The 20,736-nt window shown below is 54.5% G+C and overlaps 1 protein-coding gene across 1 annotated transcript in view; it reads left to right on the top strand.

The window, feature by feature from the left end:
• The first annotated feature begins 7,222 nt into the window (after nt 1–7,222).
• Nucleotides 7,223–20,736, top strand: part of LOC111153549 (inositol-pentakisphosphate 2-kinase) — a 46,722-nt gene continuing 33,208 nt past the window's right edge. Inside the window, exons 1-6 of the mRNA XM_022512632.1 lie at nt 7,223–7,404; nt 13,313–13,360; nt 14,975–15,070; nt 17,397–17,463; nt 19,065–19,186; nt 20,473–20,562. Coding sequence (XP_022368340.1) covers nt 7,324–7,404; nt 13,313–13,360; nt 14,975–15,070; nt 17,397–17,463; nt 19,065–19,186; nt 20,473–20,562 — 504 coding nt within the window. The 5' untranslated portion in view covers nt 7,223–7,323. The remainder of the gene's footprint in view (nt 7,405–13,312; nt 13,361–14,974; nt 15,071–17,396; nt 17,464–19,064; nt 19,187–20,472; nt 20,563–20,736) is intronic.

The following is a 20,736-nucleotide window of genomic DNA, read 5'->3' on the forward strand; positions in this document are numbered from 1 at the left end:
AAAGGAACTCCAGTAAATAGCCCTTCAGTGATGTGGTGGTACATGTGGGAGTGGGGGAAGTGTTCTACCATGTAAGATTAGGTTTCAGTCTTTTTTTCTTTTTTTTGGCTGTTCTTATGGTTCAGGTGTATTTATTTAATTTATTTGTTTACTGTGTTATGTTAGTCACCATATAGTACATCATTAGTTTTTGATGAGGTGTTCCATAATTCATTGTTCGCATAGAACACCCTGTGCTCCATGCAATCTGTGCCCTTCTTAATACCCATCACCGGTTTCACCCATCCCCCATCCCCCTCCCTTCTAAAATTTTTGTGAGCCTGTTGACCTAGGATCTGACCTTCACAAGTGCCTCTGGGGGTTTTCCCTGCTGCATGTGGGCCAGTATAGCCAGAAGAGGCTGGAACTGGGTGTTTCCCTCCCCACACAGGAGGGAAAAGGGGGTGGAAGTTGGGTATGTGCCTTCCCCCTGGTTGGTTAGACTCTGGTAAAAGCCCTGTAGGTTAGGTCTGGTAAAATAGTTCCTTCTGAAGGCAGGTCTCTTTAGGAAAACAGGGTGCTCTGCATATCTCAAATGGTTATTTTCTCCCTCTCCTTGTCAGGAGCACAAGGGAATTCTTCTCTTCAGTGTCCACCGTGAGTCCCTGCTGGGCCTCTCAGAGGTACACTCACAAAAGCATGGAGCCCCTGATGACTGGGTCCCCAAGAGTTTTTGTCCTTCCGAGTTGTCCGCACAGAGCGTCCAGCAGCCAGGCAGTTAATAGTTTGTTTTCTTGTCTGGCCTTGGCTCCCACAATGTCTGAGGGGTTCTGTACCCATAAGTTGTGGATCTCTGTGTCTGTTGGACTAATTTTTGCGACAGCAGCTTGCCCTGTGACCTCACTTCTCCAGCAGAACTAGGGCTTATTGATTTTCAGTTTAGCTATTTTTTTTTTTTTTGTTGGAGGGACAAAGCAACAATTTCCCAGCATTCTACATGCAAGTTTGGAAGCCAGAATTCCTCTTTCTATTTTTGAAAAATATTTTATTTATTTATTTATTATCTCCGCTGAGCAGGGAGCCCTATGTTGGACTTGATCCCGGGACCCTGAAATCATGACCTGAGTGAGACAAAGGCAGACACTTAACCAACTGAGCCACCCAGGCGCCCCCTCCATATTTTTAATAGATAGCGCACACACACACACACACACACACACACACACACACACACAAACACACAATATCTGGGAAGAAAAAAAGAATATGCAGAGTAGAGCCAAGATTTTATTTTCACCACCACATTGTACTTATAATATGTAACTACTACCAGCTTCTTGTGGATTATATTAGAGATAGTGTATCCTCTATAGGAACATTTGGCTGATTATGTATATGTTTATGCATATATATATGTATGTTTAATAGGCTCTGTGCCCAACATGGGGCTCAAACTCACGATGCCAAGATCAGGAGTTGGGTGCTCTCCAACAAGCCAGCCGGGTGACCTTGTTGCATATTTTTTGTACTAATGGTGTCATAGCATACCCAGTATCTTTTTTTTTTTTAAAAGATTTTATTTACTTATTTGTCAGAGAGAGAACGAGAACGTGCACGCACAAGCAGGGGGAGCAGCAGGCAGAGGGAGAAGCAGGCTGTCTGCTGAGTGGGGAGCCAGATGCGGGACTCAATCCTGGGACCCCGGGATCATGACCTGAGCTGAAGGCAGATGCTCAACTGACTGAGCCACCCGGTATTTTATAACTTACTGTTTGTCACTCAACAATGTATCTTGGAGATTCTTCTTTGTAATGGCTGCATAGTATGTCTTTGATGGATAATTTAGATGTTTCCAATTCTATTTTTTGGTCAGTTACGTGCATTGCAGTTTTGTGAACTGTTGTGCAGAGATTTTAATTTCTTTTTATGGTGGTAAAATACCTGTAACCTAAAATTTACCATTTTAATAATTTTTAAATTCAGTGGCATTAAGTACATTCACATTGTACAACCGTCAAACCAGCCACCTTCGGACCGCTTGCATCTTTTCAAACTGAACCGTGTCCCCATTAAACATGAGCGGCCCATCCTCCCTCAGCCCCTGGCACCCACCATCTACTTTGTCTCTGAATTTGACTGCTTCTGGGTATCTCTAGGTTTTAATTTTTTAAAAGATTTTATTTATTTACTTGAGAGAGAGAAAGAGAGAGTGAGAGAGATCATGAGAGGGGAGAGGGTGAGAGAGAGAAGCAGACTCCTTGTGCCGGGAGCCTGATGTGGGACTCGATCCTGGGACTCTGGGATCATGATCATGAGCTGAAGGCAGTTGCCTAACCAACTCAGCCACCCAGGTGCCTCTGGGTTTTAATTTTTTTTATGTAGATAAAGTCACTGATCTTGTCCTTGGTGGCTGGTCCTTTACTGTGTTGTCTAGGTCAGAGATGATAATAATGGCCTCATTCAGGGGGGTCACCCCTTTGCTTGGATTATCCTGGAGCATGAGAGCTGGAGAGGGAGGTGAGCAGAAGGCAGATGGGGAGCAGCTGCGCTGGACATGGGCCCTGGGAAAGTGAGCAGCGCAGGTGACAACATGCTCAGCCTCACCCTATCTTTAAATGGGAAGGGGCTGTGTGCCCTCAAAGGCCCCCCAACTTATTATCCAGTTAGGGCGTGTTGGAGTCGGTGGGATCGGCTCGGGAGAGCAGGACCTTGCCCATGGCAGGTTCAGGGGACCCGTGTAGCTAGGAGTTCATTCCCAGTTGCCCAGTTTCCTGTACCTGAGCACCCCAAGGCCACCTCATGCAGGACTTTTCCCCACCCCGCTCCAATTACAAAGGTAACTCATGTCTTTCATGCCAAATTCAAATGTTATAGAAAAATGCAAGGCACCTCACCGTGGTCTGATCCCCAAAGAAAACCTCAGTGCACAATAAGGCACATATTTTTTTATGTTCTTTCCTATTCAAACACATTTATTCCTGTATTTAACAATGTACACGGGCATCTTTCACTTGCATACAGTGATCGGTCTACCTCAGTTAAAAAAATAAGTACTGAGAATGTATTCGTTAAAATTTTTATTGTAAATAATAAAAAAATAAAATCTTAAAAAAAAAAAAAAGCAACAGGTGCCTGGGTGGCTCAGTCGGTTAAGCGTCTGTCTTTGGCTCAGGTCCTAATTCCGGGGTCCTGGGATTGAGCCCCACATCGGGCTCCCTGCTCAGTGGGCCATCTGCTTCTCCTTCTTTTCCCTCTGCTTGTGCACGCTCTCTCTGTCAAATAAATAATAAAAAAACAAAATCTTAAATTTTTATTGTAGAAGTGTTTCATGAATACATTCAATCAACAATATATGAAGAAAGTGACATTATTTCCCTTGTTTCTCCCTCTCTCCTCCTTCCAGACAGGATAACTTGGATCCCCTCTAATTTGCATTTACACCCACACCCACACCCACACCCACACGTTTGCTTCACAACCGCAGACTTTGAACAGTGCTTACGTCAGTAAAAGTGTGACTCGTTTTCTGACTGGCTATGTGCCTTTTGAGTATGCCGTAATTCAGTGCCCGAGAGTTACCCAGGAAACCTGTTAGAACACGGTTGCAGGGCGTTGCTCCCAGTCTCGTGCTGGGGCGGGTCAGTGCAGCCTGAGGCTGTCTCGAGGTGCCCATGTTGGGAACCAAGCCCTGTTCAACACCGCTGCTTGTACAAATACTCTGTGTGTATTGTTTTTTTTTTTTTAAAGATTTTATTTATTTATTTGAAACAGAGAGAGATCACAAGTATGCAGAGAGGCAGGCATAGAGAGAGAGAGGAGAAAGCAGGCTCCCCGCTGAGCGGAGAGCCCGATGTGGGCCTCGATCCCAGGACCCTGAGATCATGACCTGAGCCAAAGGCAGAGGCTTAACCCACTGAGCCACCCAGGCGCCCTGTATTGGGGGTTTTGTAGGGAATTTGTAGGCATGGAAATGATGGGTCAAAGGGGACTAGAAGCAACTACTTTTACTGATGTGGCTCTATTTGGGGCTCCAACAGTGTGTGTCCTGTCTGTCCCTCCCCCCTCATCCACGCAAACGTTGTAAAGATTACTTTTATTTTGCCAGTTTGATATGATACATATTTTAAAATACATACTTAATGGTGTAATTATGAAAGAAGCTGAAAAATGAATTCTTTTTTTGTAAGTAAACTCCTTATTTTGGATTTATGCAAACATGTGACATAGGGCCATATGCCTTTCACCCAGCTCCCCACAATGTTAACATATATGGTTTGTTTCCCAGGACGAAGAAATTAACATTGGTCCATGACTACCAACTAAACTCCAGATTTTTGGGGGAGTTTACCACTTTCTCCACCAACATCCTTTTCAGATCCCACATTGCATTTAGGGGGACTGTCTCCTTAAGCGACTCTGGTCTGTCCATGTCTCCCGTGTCCCAGACAGTTTGAGGAATCCTGGTCGAATGTCCCTCACTTTTTCTCATGATTAGATGGGGGTTATAGGTTTTGGAGGGAAATACCAGGGGTGAAGTGCCTTCATAACAGGTGATCACAGTAGGTGATACAAATTGCTGTGCACGTCCTTCAGACGTAAACTGTGCAGTGAGGAGCCCAGACACACATCACAAGAGCAACGGGAAGTATTCATTGCTGGCCCTTACTTCCCAGTGTTCTGCCACCTTGTTTCTGGATGGCTGCTCAGTGTGGCTGGAAGGTGAGTGTCCCACTTCATCTTTCTTCCTTCCTCTCTTCTCCTTTCTTCTTTCTTAAACACAAAAGGAGAAGGCCATGATTAATTGTGGTGGCAGTGCAGCTGGCACCTAGATGGCAGCTCAAAAAGCACCCAGTGACACGGGCCTTGTGCAGGAGTCCCTGCTAACCTTGGCCTTTTGGTCTTGGCTTCACTTCCTCACTACCTGAGGTGACTGGTCCATCCCCGTGTACCTTGTTATCACATCGGACTCTTCAGGTTGTGAGTGAAAGGAACTCAACTCAAATTATTTTAGCAAAAGATGGAATTTGCTGCATCAGAAACCTGAGAGCAACTGAGTAAGACTTGATCCTTGGGCTCAGCAGATGTTCCCGTCCTCACCACTTCCCAGATGTCTGGATCCCTGCTGGCAGCTCACCCTGATCTCCTGGCTTCTTAGTCACCCAGCTGAGGGTGACTCTCCCCATGACCACTTCAAGCAAGCCAAAGGAGCGAGCTTCACTGGATGAACCTGGATCATGTCTGCACCCTGGCTTGATTTAATTCCTTGAGAATATAGTTCTCAATTGCACACAGGCTGAGATCACAAGCCAGCCTGGAGACTAGGAATGATGTTAATTTAAGTCAGACCACATGGGCTGAATAGAGGAAGAGGTACTTCTCCTAATGCTCATGTCTTTTCTAGCCTTTCTGTTTTTCCTTCTGGCCTTCAGATGTTTCCATTCTCCTCCATGTTGTTAACATGATGCTTTCAAAGCACCTGGCTCTGCCTGTAGTCAGTGGTGTACCAATCTGGGGATGGGGTGGGGAGGTAGGGTGGGCACGGTCCACCAGGTACATCTGTGGAGAATTTAAAAGCAACCACGAAAACAAGATGTAATCTTCTTATCATCACCATATGCTAGTACTTCTGAACAGTGTGATAAAATGCTCCTTGAAAAAAGGAACCCAGATAGAGAACATTTTTAGCACTGGAGGGTTCCTTAAGGAAATGTCTTAATATGATACTAATACTCTGTTCACAGATGCTGAGAAACAATCTCAGACATGTTTAGGGTTCTCAGGCCTTGTGAGAGTGTGCAGAGGCTTCCTCCCCCACTTCAGGACTATTTACCTCCTATGAGTGGGCTGTTCACCCCAGGCCCCAGCTGCCTTCTATCCCAGCCAGTCCTCAACACTATCGGCTTGTTTTGCCGACTGACTGGCATCATTTCATTACTGTTCCTGAGGCCTTGCCAGGTGCCCAGTGGCACTCTAAGCAGTTTTCAAAGTTCGGTCTGTAGCTCTTTCTGTGTTGAACCGTAGATCTGAAGCTGGGTTTTCCTGGTATACTTCAAAGCTGTATATTCCAACAGATTGAATGCAGAAGGTGATGTGAGACTCCTACTATCTTCTATGAATCCAAACTCCAGGGAGATTTGCAAAAATGTAAAACAGTTACCATTCTTCTCTATATTTTTGGGAAATATTTTTCCCAAACGTGTAATATTTATATATTTGTACAGACCTATCCATTTAGGGAGAGTGAGAGTTCGTGAGTGTGCGCGCTGGAGCCGGGGGAGAGGGCGAGAAGCAGTCTCCCTGCTGAGTGCAGAGCCCAGGGAGGAGCTCAATCCCACACGGACATGGTGAACTGAGCCGAAATCAAGAGCTAAGATGTTCAACCGACTGAGCCACCCAGGCACCCAAAAAGCATAATGTTGATTTTTAAATGTTAAAGTACTCTTTTAAATTTCACACAATACCGTAAACATCGACACATACAACCCACATTAGCAAAAGCTTTCTGAGGTCCTGGGACGGAGAGTTTGGGGGCCGCTCATCTAACTGAACTTGACTGCAGCTCTAGAAGACGGCATCGAGGGTGCGGGGAGGAGGGGCTCGCTACTGACCCCCAGCCTCCCGCTCAAGTCTCCAGGAAACCTACTAGTCCGGGGCCACGCTTCCACACCTGTGAAGTGCGGAGGACGATGCTTCCACCTCATGGGACTGCTGGGGTGGTTCTGCGCCAGGTAGCAAGCACGAGGTGATACTAATATCCCCGTGCGAGATGAGACACATCCTATTCATACAGAAAAGGAAGCGGGGGCTCAGGGACGCCGATGCTTTGCGGGGCTTCCACGACTGAGCGGTCCGAGGCTTGCGGACCACCGTAACCCCGGCCTGCCTGGACACCCCTTCCCCGACTTGCGGGGCCGCCCGGCTGACCCCTTTCCTTCTCCCCGCCCGCCAGATCTCTATCTCTGCCACGCCAGTGCTGGGCGCCGACCAGCCGCCGGCTGCTCCCGCTTGCCTCACTTCCGGCGCCAGGACCGGAAACCTCCTTTCCGGTTCTCAAATCCGCGCTCCGGAAGTGAGTCACCGTGCCAGCACCCAAGATGGCCCCTGATCATCCGCCGCAGCGATCAATGGAGGAGAAGCGGGCATAAACCCGGAAGTTGCCCGACCCAGCCATGGCAGCCGCCGGGGGCGTGGCTTCCGGCGGCCGGATCCTGGCAGTCGGGGCGGCAGGGTCGAGGTGAGGCCGTGGCTGACAGGCGCTCCTCCCCCGACGGCGGTGGCTGGTGCCCAGGCGGACGGGCGGCCCTCACCTCGCGGCCGCGAGAGGCGCCAGGGCCGTACCGGGGGATGGACGAAGGAAAGATGGACGAGAATGAATGGCGGTACCACGGTGAGGGCAACAAGAGCCTGGTGGTGGCCCACGCGCAGGTGAGCGGCGGAAGGTCGGCGCAGTCCTGGGCCCTTACCCTGCCCCCGGGGAGTTCCGCGATCCCCCAGCAACACTCCCTCCAGGGTCTGTTCCACGACCCCCTGGTGCCCCCTGCCCCATCCCGGCTAGTTCCGAGTACCCCCAGCAATACTCCCCCGCCCCAAGGGTCTGTTCCACGACCCGCTGGCACCCCTTTCCCGGCGGATCGGTTCTCCCGCACCCCCTCTCCCGCCCCGGGTAGTTCCGCATCCCCCGTATCCGCGTTCCCTCGGGTAAGTTCCTCGTCCCCCCAGTGTCACCTCTCCCCCCAGGTCGGTGCCACCCCTCGCCCAGTGTAACCCACGTCAGGGCTGCGTCCCCCCAGCTCCCCCACCGCCACTGCGCCGCACGCGGTGCCATGTCCGATTGACCAGCCGCGATGGGGCAGAGGCTGCGCCGAGAGGCCGCCCGGGGGGTACCCGGGGTCCGAATGGGGGTCCGGGGAGCTGGAGGAAGCAGCGAAGTGCCGGGGGTGCTGGTATCTCCCGGCGCCAAGGGAGTGTATCCTCCAAGACCCACGGAATTGCTGTGCTCCTGCAGCTGTTGCTAATAATGATTTGCCCAGGTGTTCTTGTTCAGAGTCTTTTAGAATTTAAAGGGTTTCTCTTTCTTAATTCAGTGAGGGGCTGTAGTTTCAGAAAGCGCAATAAGGACTCGCAGGGGAGTGAATCCAGGAAGAGAAGCATGTGGATTCCTGTAAAGCCCCAAACCTCTGACGTTTTGCTGATACAACTAGGCTGGAATGTGGTGGGCAGAGGAGGAGCCCTGGGTGTCACCAAGGGGTTAAGAGCTGGGGATTTGGAGTCACACAGCTGGGTGCCATCCCAGTTCTACCACTGCCTGGCCCAGGCGCACTTTCTGGATTCATAAAGTGGAACTAGGAACAAAATGCCCATTGTGGACTTGCTAGAAGGTTAGGTGAGCAGGTGCTGGGCAAGTGAACACTGTCATCCCCTTTGGACTTCAGTGAGCGCCCTGACACGTGCCGCAGCTCCTACTGGGTGGCACCCTGCTCTGTGGTTGGTTTCTGCGCTGGCTGTGTGGGGTCAGTGGCAGGGGAAGCTGCAGTCACCCAGGTGGCCCCTGTGATCTGCCTTTGCATTTTGTTTCTCATTAGCGCAGTCAGGCAGCTGAAGAACTGCATGCAGGCTTCAGTCAGGATCTTCAGATGAATAATGGGCAACGCTTAACCTAGAGCCCTTCTTTGCGCCGTCTGCTGGGCCCTGTGGTGTTTGAGGGTGGCGCGGGGCATGGGATATTCCAGCACGGGTCCCTTGGGGTTTTGGGTTACTGTTGTGACCCCTGAACCCTTTCACAGAAGAAATGCTCGTGCTCAGTTCCGTAGTAGGCTGAGTAGCAGATCTTCATGTCACATAAGGCTAAGGCTTCCTTTCGAGTGGGGGCTAATTACCGAGTTGCAAGGGTGTCAGATGGAAGAGCAAGGTACAGACTCAAAGTAAAAGAACATGAGGCTGGAACCTGGGAGGCCTCTGGGGTGGCCACCATCACCGTCCCTTCCTCCCCACCCCCTCCCCACTAGCCCAGCCCCTCCCCCACAGCTCAGCCCTTTCTCTTAGGGCTTGTGTTTCCTTTCCCTTTTCCATTCAGTCATCAGGCTACACAGGACCTGTGCTCTTCATCCTTATTTTAAGTCGAAATTTGTTCTGCTGTGCTCATTCCAGCCTGGTTGGTGTTAGCTCCTTGTCGCAAGTGGTCTTGTGAGAAAACGTTCCCACCCAGTGAAGTTTCTGACTTTGCCTCTTGAATGTGGAGAGGCCTTTGTGCTTTGCGTGGGCCTTGAGGTGTGGAAAGGAGGGTAGAGCCCAGGAGGCAGCGTTTCAGGGCCCTGCTGTGCCCGAGGAGAGGGTGCGTGTGTCAGGGGGAGAGAACAAGTGCTCCTGCTCCCCAGACCCACCTCATTCAGTCCAAGGGGGAGGGCGGCTTCACCAGTGTTCTTGTGGGTCAGGACACTGTCCCTTTTCAGCTCAATTTCAGAACTGAGTGTCCTTAAAAAGTGCCACAGCCATCTTTCCTCCTCTCCAGCATCACGACGTGGAGTGCCTTCAGGCAGCCAGTCCCAAGGCCCAGGGTCTGCACTGAAGGAACATGGGCCAGCAGGTTGGGAGGCTTTGAGAACTTGTAGACTGTGGGGCCTGTGTGGGCAATGTAAGACCCAAGGGTTGGTCAGTTCCTGACAGGCTGCTGTCCGCTGTCCGGTGGCTCCTCCATGCCACGGCGGAGGCCCTGCCTTTGCCGCCCTGGGCCTGGCACAGACCCTCTGTGCTGCTCCGAGGCTGTGGCCTGCCCGGCAATGTATGCAGGGGGACTCCAGGAACCTGCCCTATGGAGGGGTCCTGGGCAAGGGCATCTCCCCCGTGGGAGTGCACTGTCCTCCATTGCTGTGGCCCAAGGACCCTGTGGTTCTTCTAGTGGCCTGTCCCACTTGGGCTCACACTGAGCTGTGGTCAAGCCCTCGGTTGCCCTCACGTGTGCTGCCACGTGGGCTTTCTCTCCTTCTCCATCTGCACTCGCCCTCCTTACCTTCTCGTCGGGTGGCTTTGGCCCTGCCCTGTCCTGGGAGGGTCGCGAGTCTGGCTTGTCACGCCATCTCTGAAGTGTCTCCAGTGGTGGGAGCAAGCGGCCCTCCATCCAGCGCCCCTCCCCTGGGGCTTGTCACACCAACTCCAGGGATGCATTCCTCCCTGTCGACAAGTGAACACGAAATACCTGCCAACCAGAATCTTCTGCAAAAGCGCAGGAGAAGCAGCTCGTTTCTGCCTTTCAGGTTCTACAGTCTTTCTAAGCTTCTGAGGGTGTGTGGGACCCTTTACCTCTGCGACTGTTCTGACGCCCTGGGTGTTTGTCTGGGTCCTGAAGATGCGAAGTTCAAGCAGTCAGGGCCCGTCGCACTCCTCTTTCCATCTTGGTTTCGGGATTTCTGGTTTGTGGATCATATATGATGGAGATGCTGCAGACAGAGGAGGGTTGTTCTGTTCTGGGCTTTTTGTTGTTTTTTTTGTTTTTGAATATGGCATATTCCCAAGTCCTGGGCCACTCCCTTCTTTAATTTTCTGCTGAATCTAGTTCAGAGAGTCTTAACTTTTTGTTGCTTCTAGTGTTTTTGTTTTTTTTAAACAAGTAGTTCATTCTCTGTTTGGAATTTTTTGTGGTGCTCGTCTAGGTCGACACTTAGCTAGGTCAGCTGATGTGACTTCTTTCTCGGCGAGGTCTCACAAGAGAGTTCTGCATGTGACCCTGCCTGTAATCATTCCCGGGATCACCTGTAGTCACATACTAGGATTTGTGATTTCCAGCCCTAACCTAGGGGAGCTGAGCTCTGCCTGTCTGGGCCTGGTCTCTCGAGGTGGCTCAGTGGCGTCCCTGCCGACTGTGTGCTTCCTCCTCAGTCCGGACGGCACTTGCCCTGTCGACCAGGAAGGTCCACAAGGCTTCTGTGTGTCATGGGGAAGGACCAGACGGCACCACGGGCTCCCCTACCTCGCTGTGTGTGTGTGTGGGGATGTCTGGGTGGGTCTGGGGGCCCGGAAGTCTCCCCGCAGACCTGCTCTTGCTTCTCTAGGACACCCGCGCCGTGCACTCTGTGCAGTTGGGGTCTGTCTTACAGGTCCTTCTCTTCTGGCTGTTGGATTTTCCATCCTTTCAGGGACCACCCAAGTGCCCCTTCTGCCCCACCCCCCAACCCCCGGCCCCTGCTTGAATCCATGACCGCATTGGTTCTGTGGCCGCTGTGGGTGCAGACCAGGCAGCTGGAGCTTGGGAAGGAAAGTGTCCTGCCCCCTGTAGGTCCCCTGCTGTCCCAGTACGCCCCTACTATCTGGCCTCCCTGCGGTGTCCTGCCTGCCCTCTGTGACATGGCTCGCCGCCAGCTTCTCTATGGGGCTGTCAACCCAGCGCCTCCCGGCCCTCGTCCCCTCTCCACATTGCCGGCTTGGGTTCTGTCACTGGCATTCTGACGGACTAGGCTGTGGCTTGGCCTCACGAGCAGCCAGCCCGGGCACCGGGACAGCACCCCGAGGGGTGAGCCTTTCTGTTGTGTTTCTCTCCCTTTCTCGTGGAAGTTGCCTGGTCCCCAGTGCCCTGTGGTCTTCCCGGTGTGTCCTGGGCCTGAAATGGTGCACCTGCTGGTGCCCGTGGGCGCGGGGCGGCCTCCCCCTCCAACCCCCCCATCTGTGCCGAATCAAGGTGCCTTGATTCCACCTGCGTGTTCCCTCCTTCGGGCTTCTCGTGGGCAGCTGGCCCTCTTAGTATGTTGTTCTCTGTGGTCTTTCATTCTCATGTGATGCTAATTCTTGCTGTCTCTGCCCAGAAAATACAGAATATTGGAGGGAAGGTAGTGAAAAGCACCCAGTATTTTCCCACTGAGAAAATAATTTTTGTCACTGCTTTGGTGTACTTGCTTCCATTTTATGCTACTTTTTTTTTATTTAAAAGATCTTATTTATTTATTTGATAGAGCACAAGTAGGCATAGAGGTAGGCAGAGAGAAAGGAGGAAGCAGGCTCTCCATTGAGCAGAGAGCCCGATGGAGGGCTCGATCCCAGGACTCTGGGATCATGACCTGAGCCGAAGGCAGAGGCTTAACAGACTGAGCCACCTAGGTGCCCCTCATTTTATGCCTTTATTTCGTGCTCAGGAATCCTGTTTTTGTTTTCCGATTTTTCACTCCACCTCAAAGCATCAGCGTGTAGAAAATCCTTTGCCCCCGTGTTCAAGGCTGCAGAGCCCTTGGGTGGCCAGTGTCCCCACTCCGCACGGTCAGACATTCACGTGGCTGCGCAGTTAGGGCCCTGGCTTCTCAGGGGGTCACAGGTGTGGCTCCCAGGCCATTTGGCACGTGATGCCCCCTCCCCAGCCTGGGACTTTTGTTCCTTTCGTAAGTGACAAGTTGTGACCTTCACTGTGGGCTTTGAGGCAGTTTAATGTGTGTGTGTGTGTGTGTGTGTGTCATACTTCCACTCACTGACTTTTTTTGCTTGTGAAAATCCCAGCTTCTCCGTGTCCTCGAGGGCGTGAGCTCCTGCAGCGCTCTCCTGTGTCAGGCTGCAGGGCCTCCCCGAGCCTGTCCCCTGCTCTCCACTTCCCTGGCGTTCTATGCTGGACAGATGTTAAGAAGTTGTCCCAGTTGTTGCTCCCTGGAGATGCTGTCACCGGTGCTGGATCCTTTCAGACTTTTCCATATAAACTGAGTATGCACATACTTTAAAACTTTTTATTTTATGAACTTTTAAAAACGAAGTGTAGCAAACCTACGGAAACGTGCCTGCATCGTAAGTGTATATGTAGCTTGATTATCACTGAGTGCAGGGACTGGTGATCCCGTGACTCGCAGTGCTGTGACCAACCCCTTCTAGAACATTCCTCAGGGACAGTCCCACCCACCTGTGGGGTGGTCCCCGGGTCTTGCTCTTACCGGCTTTTGAACTTGACACGAATGGAGCTGTACCCATATGCACGTGTCCAGGTGTGTTTAAAGCCCCGTTTGTGCCCTTCCTCAATCACCAGCGCGTGACGACTGCAGCTCTGTGTCTGTGAATATCGGTCTGTGTCCTGCACTCTGAGGTGTGGACGGCATCCTGCTGTGTCCAGCCACCGCGCTATTGGCCCCCGGGGGTTGTTTCCATTTTACTGGGAATTACGAACCACACTCCCGTCTGCAGTAGCTGCGGGCTCCTGGGTACCGTAGTTATTTCTGTGAGTTTGATTCCTGGGAACGAGCTGGCTGGGCCAGAGGTGTCTGATTTTCCTGGTTGCCCTGGGACCCAGGCCTGCTCCCCCCTCCCCACAGCCACTCCATGGTCCCCAGGCTTGGGGTGGGCACTGACTGGACTTTGCTTTATTTCCCAATAGCGTTGTGTCGTGTTGCGTTTCCTGAAGTTCCCTCCAAGCAGGAAGAAGGTAAGATTGGTGGGCTTGCCACCCTGTCATTAATTATATAAGAAAACTTTGGGGTTTTTTCCATTGCAGAAGTATTAGTGCTAATTATAGAAATTTAAATGTGACACAGCAGTGGGCACAGAAAGTGGGGTATCCGTAATCCCTGTAGGGCCAGCGTTTTGATCTTCCTGGTCACTTTAGGTCCCCTGGGAGGGTCTGCAGTTCTGAGTGAGGAGCAGGCAGGGAGCCCCACTTGTGGCCAGGACATCCAGGACCAGGGCTCAGCTTTGCCACCCCGCTGGCTCGGTTTCCCCATCTATGGGATCGTAGCTGTGACAGTGAGTGGGTGCTACTGGCGGATGGTGGCACAAGTCCTAGTGGGCGGTGCTGGTGGGGCCCGGGGTTTCTGTTCACTGAGGCACCAGGCAGAGAGCACTGTGGACGTGCTCAGGGAGCTGCCTCCCAGTAGTGTCTGCATCCCTCCAGGTGGGAAGTGGCTGTGGTGTGTGTTTGGGGGTGATTAAAAAGAGAGGCAGGGGCCCTGGGTGCCGCCTCACAGTAGCTGGGGAGTGAGGGGTGGGTGGCAGTTGGGTCCCCAACAGGGTGCGGGAGAGATGAATCCGCTGGGTTGGGGGGCCTTGCCCGAGGGGCAGGCGGGGTGAATGGCTTTGGAAATGAAGGGCCTCGCAGAAGGAGACGAGGGCCCCGAGGGAGAAAGCTGGGGGGCCTCGGGATGGTGTGGGATGGAGGAAGGTGGCCCCAGGCGGGAGAGGGTGTTTCCTGCCTTAGCGTCCTCTGGAGGCATGTGGGTGTTGTGTTCCTGTGGGATCAAGTGGATCCGAGTGGAGGCTAGAACCTTCTCCAGGCAGCTCACACCACCCCTTCCGCCAAGCAGTCTGCAGCGCCTGGAAAGGCCACGCTCTCTGGATGCCTCTGTCAGTGTTTTTGCTCAGATTTACTGAGGTGGTGTCTTCTGAGGCAATAGCTTGTCTGTATTTTACGAGTGGGACGATGTGCCACCGGCTGCGTGAGTGGTGGGGAGTTGCGTGGGGTCATTCTGTCGACGGAAGAGCTTTCTGTCGGGAGCTCTGTGACCAGGCTGTGGGTGCCCCGGGAGCGCCCCGGGTTTGCTGCGGGGCCTTGTTCCCACGCAGGCTGCGGTCTGTGCGCGCTTCGGGCCGTGGGCTGCAGCTCCATGCGCGACCTTCCGCGAGCCCACAGCCTGCTGTCCCCGTGGGTCCTGCTGTCCACCCTCGGCCTGCCGCCCTGGGCCAGAGGGAGGGACTCAGGGCTGATTTCCTTTCTCCCCCATATCTCATAGCCTGTGGGTTAAGAGCCTCCAACTGGGAAGCAAATATTCTACATTTGGTTGCTGGGGATGCAAATCAGAATGCCTGGTGATTTGGGGCTGGGAGAGATTTTCAAAGGGGCATTGGTTAGGGGCCGTGTCCTGGTGGGAGGAGGGTGGGGGCTGCGGGACGGACATTCCCTTCGGCGGGCCTGGCGGTCTCCGTGGTGAGGCTCCCCTGCCCCCGAGGCCCGGGCATCTGGTGTGTATGCGGCGGCGACATGCGGCCCCACGCGGTGCCAGCTGCCCCCTGGTCACTGAGGCCTCCCTATGCTTCTCTTTTACAGACCTCAGAAGAAATATTTCAGCACCTACAGAACATAGTGGACTTCAGCAAAAATGTCATGAAAGAGTTTTTGGGGGAGAACTATGTCCACTGTGGGGTGAGTGACTTTGATTTACGGAGTCTGAATTCCCAGGCACCTTCTGTGTCAGTCATGCCAGGTCTCAGTGATCGTTTGGACCTTAGTGCTTCCTGATGACGCTTGTGTTCAGGTGCTGCTCTCCGGGGCCACACGGCGGCGCCGGGCGGGTAGTCTGACACCCGTCTTCCAGCCAAGAAACGTGAGGCTCAGAGACCACCTGAGCCCCGCAGCTGCTAGGACCCCTGGCCCCCGCCACCCTGCTGTCCTGAGGGGGGCTCCAGCTTGGTGAGGTTCTTGGGGCAGATCCGGATGGCATCCCTGAGCCCTCTGCCACTGGAGGTCCATTGGGGCTGTGGACCCTCTTGCGGGGTGGGTCTGCTGTGGGGCTGGCAGGGCGGTGCCGGCTGCTGGCCGGGGGCCTCAGCTGCTCCTGACGTGGGCTCACGAGGGGCTGCGAGTGTCCGTACGACCTGGCCCTAGCTGCCCCAGCTCGTGGTCTGAGAGATGACCTGTCCTGGAGTTGTGTCTTGTCTTTTCCACAGCATCCTGCTGGTCTTGTGGGTCAGCCTGGGTGGTGTGGGGCTACACAGGGGCGGGAGTGCCCAGGGCTGTCCTGGTGAGGTCCCCAGCTGTCCCGCTGGGAGCCCCATGTCTCTGACCAGCCTGAATGGTGCCTGAGCGAATGCAGCTATGCTGGCTGCCAGCTTTCTCCTTGAGAGGGCATTTCTCTGCTTCGCAGTACGTGGGGGATGCTCTAAACCTTCTCCCAGGAGGGATCCAAAGGGCGGTGGGGAGCTCAGGGTCCCAGCCGGCGGGGGCCTGGCAGGAACAGCATCAGGATGTAGCCCCAGGGCCCAGGGTGTGCTCTGACCCCAGGTGGGGTTCTGTTTGTCTGCAGTGGATAGGGCTCTGGCGAATGAGGTGAGCTCACAAGGTCACATCCTGGGAATATCCACCCCCTTGACACCTGTCCTCTGCAGGAAGACACTGCCAAAGTGAAACCCAACCTGCTTTTTCTTCCTTGTACATGGGCCCGGCACGGTTGAAGTGCAGGAAGAGCACATCTCTGGTCTGCACAAGGCCGCGTTCGGGCAAAACCAGCCTGAGTGAACAGTGACTGCTGACGCCAGTCGGGGGCGGGGTGGGGTGGAGTCGAGTCCTGGGAGAGCCTTTCCCTACCCCCTGTCCTAGCACAAGACGCAGACAGGCCCGTGCCGGAGCGTGAGGCTGGCCCGAGCCATAGGCACACCCACCGAGCGGGGTTTGGGACTGGCCTGGGCCTGTCCCTGGGGGAGCTGGAGGTTAGGAAACAAGGAAGAGGCTCTTTTCCTGGGGTCTTCAGGTCTTGTGTCTTCAGTACCATGAGGGGTTGAGGCACTGGTGGAATGTTAACAGTGTTGCCTTGCTTTTGTGGACCCAGTTCTCCTGAGGTGAACGCCACTGGGGCAGCCTCGACTTCACGTTTGACCTTGATGTGATGGTGAGGGGATGCTTTTCTCCTGGGAGAGCTTCTGGAAGACTGGACGTGCTGCTCCCCTGCCAGACCCCCCCCCCCCCCCCCCCCCAAGCTGGCCGCTCTTTGTCCTTCTCCGCACGCAGTTGCCCGGTCCCTTCGCGGGCAGCTGCCCCTCAGCAGAGACGCTGGTGTGGCTACCCTGTCCGTGTTACACTGCCGGGAGAGGACCTCTGTGGTCCTAACTAGTTCTTCCCGACCCGATACTCCGTGCAGGTGCTGGCCACCTGCCCTGCTGGGAACCGCCGTCCATCCGTCTGTCAGGCAGGATGGCGTGGGTCACGCTGGTTCCGGAGTCGGAATCAAGGGTTGGTAAATGTAGCCGAATGTTAAGGATGCCTAAAATAGAGCTCATCATAAAATTGGGAATTTTAGGTGGTTTAAAGAAATGCAGTTCTGCTTTTCCCCTTGGTGGCTGACCTGGGCCTGGCGGTCGCTGCACTGAGAGCAGCTGAGCCCCGGCTGGCTCTGGACGGTCCCGTCTGCTGCTCCCGTGCTCCTGTCGTGGCGGGATTCCTTCCCGCACCGGCTGAGCCGGCCCTGTCGGTGTCAGATTGGGTGGGAGCCGGGGAGACCGACTAGGAGGCGCCCCTTTCCCAGCAGAGGCCCGCGCTCTGAGAGGGCCTGTTGCTCCGCACACAGACACCTTTGTGTCTGTTTGATCTGGTCGCATCCTCAGGACAGCAGAGCAGCTTGTATTCGTAAATCCACATGCTGAGTAATTTAACGTGGTAAAATACGCAGAATGTGAAGTCTGCCATTTCCCCGAGTGTCGGTGCGGGTCAAGCCGGCTCCCGCGGCGCGCTGAGTGTTCCATGCTTGTTCTTACAGGAAGTGGTTCAGCTGCCTTTAGATTTCGTGAAACGGCTTTGTCTAAAGATACAGTCTGAGAGACCAGGTAAGAGCTCCCGTTTGCACATTCTGTGGGTGACCATTTGGAAAATGTTTGATGCGTTACTCCTGTTAGGCTGATGGCATTTCCAGCAGTTCTGCTGCCAGAAACCTTATTCTCAGCCAGGATTGCTCAGAGCGCATAAATACGACTCTGGGCGTCAGATGGCCACGTCCCTGCACAGAGCATCTGAGCCGTGAAACGCTTCTGGGACCGAAGGGGAGCGCGGTCTTAGGGCGGGCAGGGTGGCTGCAGGAGTCCCGAGGGAGGGGGTGGGGGCGGCCCAGGCGCCCTGAGTACCGTCTCCCAGGGGTGGGACCCACCTGCCTGCTTGTCCTCCTGCAGGCAGTGGACAGACGGGAATGGCAGTGGGTGACAGCTTCTCCCCATCGCCTCCGTGCTTTTCTGCACAGGCTTGGGGCAGTGTTGACACCAAGCACGTGAGAGCTTTTTGTTTTGGTCAGAGATCGAATGTGACGTCCGTGGCACAGAGGGTGGCCGTGTCGCCTTTCGAAGCCCGGCCAGGCAGCTGGGGGGATGCGGGTGGCCGGTGTCCGGTCCTTCTGTGATTAGGAAATAGAAAGCAAGCAGGACAATTGTGCCCCAGAGCCTCTGGTTTGGGGCGCTGTGCAAAGCCAGGCTCTGGTGCGGGAAGGAGGCCACCGACATGTCCCAGCCAGGACTGGGTCACGGCTATTCCTTTCTGGACCAGGGGAGACTGATGCTTCCTCTAGCAACTCTGCATCATCATTTTGTTTTATGGTTACCAATTAAATGTATCCAACGTGACAGTCGCAAGAGCTGTCCCTCGGTAATAATGCCTCGTAATTGGCCTCGTTACGTGACTGGAGGAAGGCTGAATCCCCTTGCGGCCCAGAGACTGCATCCTGGGCGCTGTCGTGGGCCCAGCGTCGGGCGGGTGGTTCCGAGAAGCAGCAGTGTTGGAGGGCTCTGGAGGAACCGGTTGTGGAGGGGGCGGTGAGGCTGCTCCTTCCTCTCTCAGCTCCTGCACTAAGGGAGTCGCGGAGGCGGGGGTGGTCCCCAAGACCACCCTTCTGGCAATGCTTACACAGTTGGGGGCGCCCACAATGACCTCGGGTCTGATGATTTGCTAGAAGGACCTGAACTCCCCGTTATCTTTATGACTAAGGCTTCTCACACTGAGGGACGCAGATGACACCCAGACCAGGGGAGAGGCTCTGCGGCGCATCTGTGAGACCCTGCATGCGCTCCCGGGTGGCTTCTCCACTGGGCTTGTGCGTGCACTGCTCGCTTCTCCAAGCAGCAAGGTGTGACCGCGTGGAGTGGGGGGTGCCAGCCGGGGTCGGGGCTGGGGTGCACCCACACGGCGGGCCGCCCCTCTGAAGGGGGAGCCGGTTCTGCCGGGCCCGGACCCCTGCTGTGAATCACAGTGTTATACTCGCCTGACTGGGAGCCCCCAGATAAACACGGAGGCTCCTTAGGCGGGGCCCCCCAGGAGCCCGAGAGGCCATGGCCTCTCTCGGGCAGGGCTGAACCTTCCCCCACAGGAATCTGCCATGTTGCCATTGGTCATCTCGTCTGTCCTGTGCTCGTCTCTCAGGTCTCTTCTTGGCTCTGTCTTTCAGAATCTCGCTGTGACAAGGACCTAGACACTCTCAGTGGCTATGCCCTGTGCCTTCCAAACTTAGCCAGACTTCAGACCTACCGTTTTGCAGAGCACCGGCCAATTCTGTGTGTGGAGATCAAGGTGAGCTTGTGTCAAGGGGAAGGTGGTGCGGGGCAAGGGAACAAGGGTCCGGACTGTAAAGCCACGAGTCTTCTGCCTGGAGTGAACTTTACAGTACAAGTTCTTGGGGTTCCCCACACTGGGCCTCACGGCCCCTTCCCAGCCCCCAGCTCCCACAGATTGGGCTTGCTTCCAGCTCCTTCTCTCACCTGCACCTTGGTGCTCTGCTTCCTCCCACTGGCCAGACCGTTAGATTTAGGCCCGTTCCTGGTGCTCTGATGTGGAGCTGGCCGGTGGCCACCGGCAGAAGCAAGTGTGTCAGGTTCTGCCCTCCCCGTTTTCCTGGGAGGGTACTGCTCCCTGGGCCCCTCCTCACCTCCTTCCAAGCTGTGCCCCTTGGCTGCTGGGTGACCCTACACCATACTCCAGGAGCTCTGTTCCGCTGGGGCCCGTCTTATTGGTGGCTCTCCGCTCCTTTGCTTCCTACTCAGGAGAGACCTCCCCAGAGGCCCAGAAGCTGGTGTGACTCTCGGTGGACGAGGGCCAGAGCCTGGCTTTAGCTCTGCTGCCCACTGTGCCCATGTACCCCTCGGGAAGTCTCCCAGAGGTCCCAGGCCATTGTTTGTCCCCTCCTCCAAACTTCTGTGGCAGTGATTCCTGGGTCACTCCTGTGGCCCTGAGCACTCACATCCCCGGGGGCTCCGTGTGGACTGATGTCCTGCTTGCCGACCAGAGGGCGAGTGTCCTGTGTCTCAGATGACAGGCAGCATCGTCTTCAGAGCCCCAACACTGTGGTCTTAAAAGGCAGCAGATAGGGGCGCCTGGGTGGCTGAGTTGGTTAAGTGTCCAACTCTTGATTTCCTCTATGTCATGATCTTGGGGTCACGGGGTTGAGCCCTTTGTCGGGCACTGTGCTGACTGTGGAGCCTGCTTAAGATTCTCCCTCTGCCCCTGTCCCCGTTCCCTGGCCACATGTGCACAGGCGCACGCTCTCTCAAAAAAATAAATAAAAATAAATCAAAGATAGTAACAGAGCTGGGGGCTGGGGCAGACCCACACTAGAGGCTTTCCCGTCGCAGCCTGTCACGGAAGAAATGCGAAGCTGCTCTGTGTTGTGCTTTGTCTAGTCCGTGATGGAGGCCGGGCAGGGCGAGGACTGGGTGTGATGATGAGGGCGGGGTCCCTGCCCACCGGGGCTGCGGATACAGCAACTCTGTCCCGCGTCTCCTGTATCCGCTCCATCATCGGGTCTCTTGGAAGGTGTGGGATCGGTCCCTAAGTGTTTTTTCCGTCCTCGTGTCTTGCAGCCCAAATGTGGGTTTATTCCTCTCTGCGGCGCCGTGACACATGAGCTGAAGCACCGCATATGCCGCTACTGTATGCACCAGCACCTCAAGGTAAGGCGCCTCGGTGCGCGCAGCCTGGGGGGCCCCGTGACCCCCGGAGCTGAGGCATCAGAGAGCAAGGCGGGGACACTTCTTACTGGCCTTCTCTTTCATAAGTCGTTCATGTTCACCTTTTTTTTTTTTTTTTTTTTTTTCTCCAAATTGAGGTAAGTTCACAAATCTTCA

The sequence above is a fragment of the Enhydra lutris genome, unplaced genomic scaffold (genome assembly GCF_002288905.1).
Source record: "Enhydra lutris kenyoni isolate GAN:26980312 unplaced genomic scaffold, ASM228890v2 scaffoldscaffold33, whole genome shotgun sequence".
In the NCBI taxonomy this organism is placed as follows: Eukaryota; Metazoa; Chordata; class Mammalia; order Carnivora; family Mustelidae; genus Enhydra; species Enhydra lutris.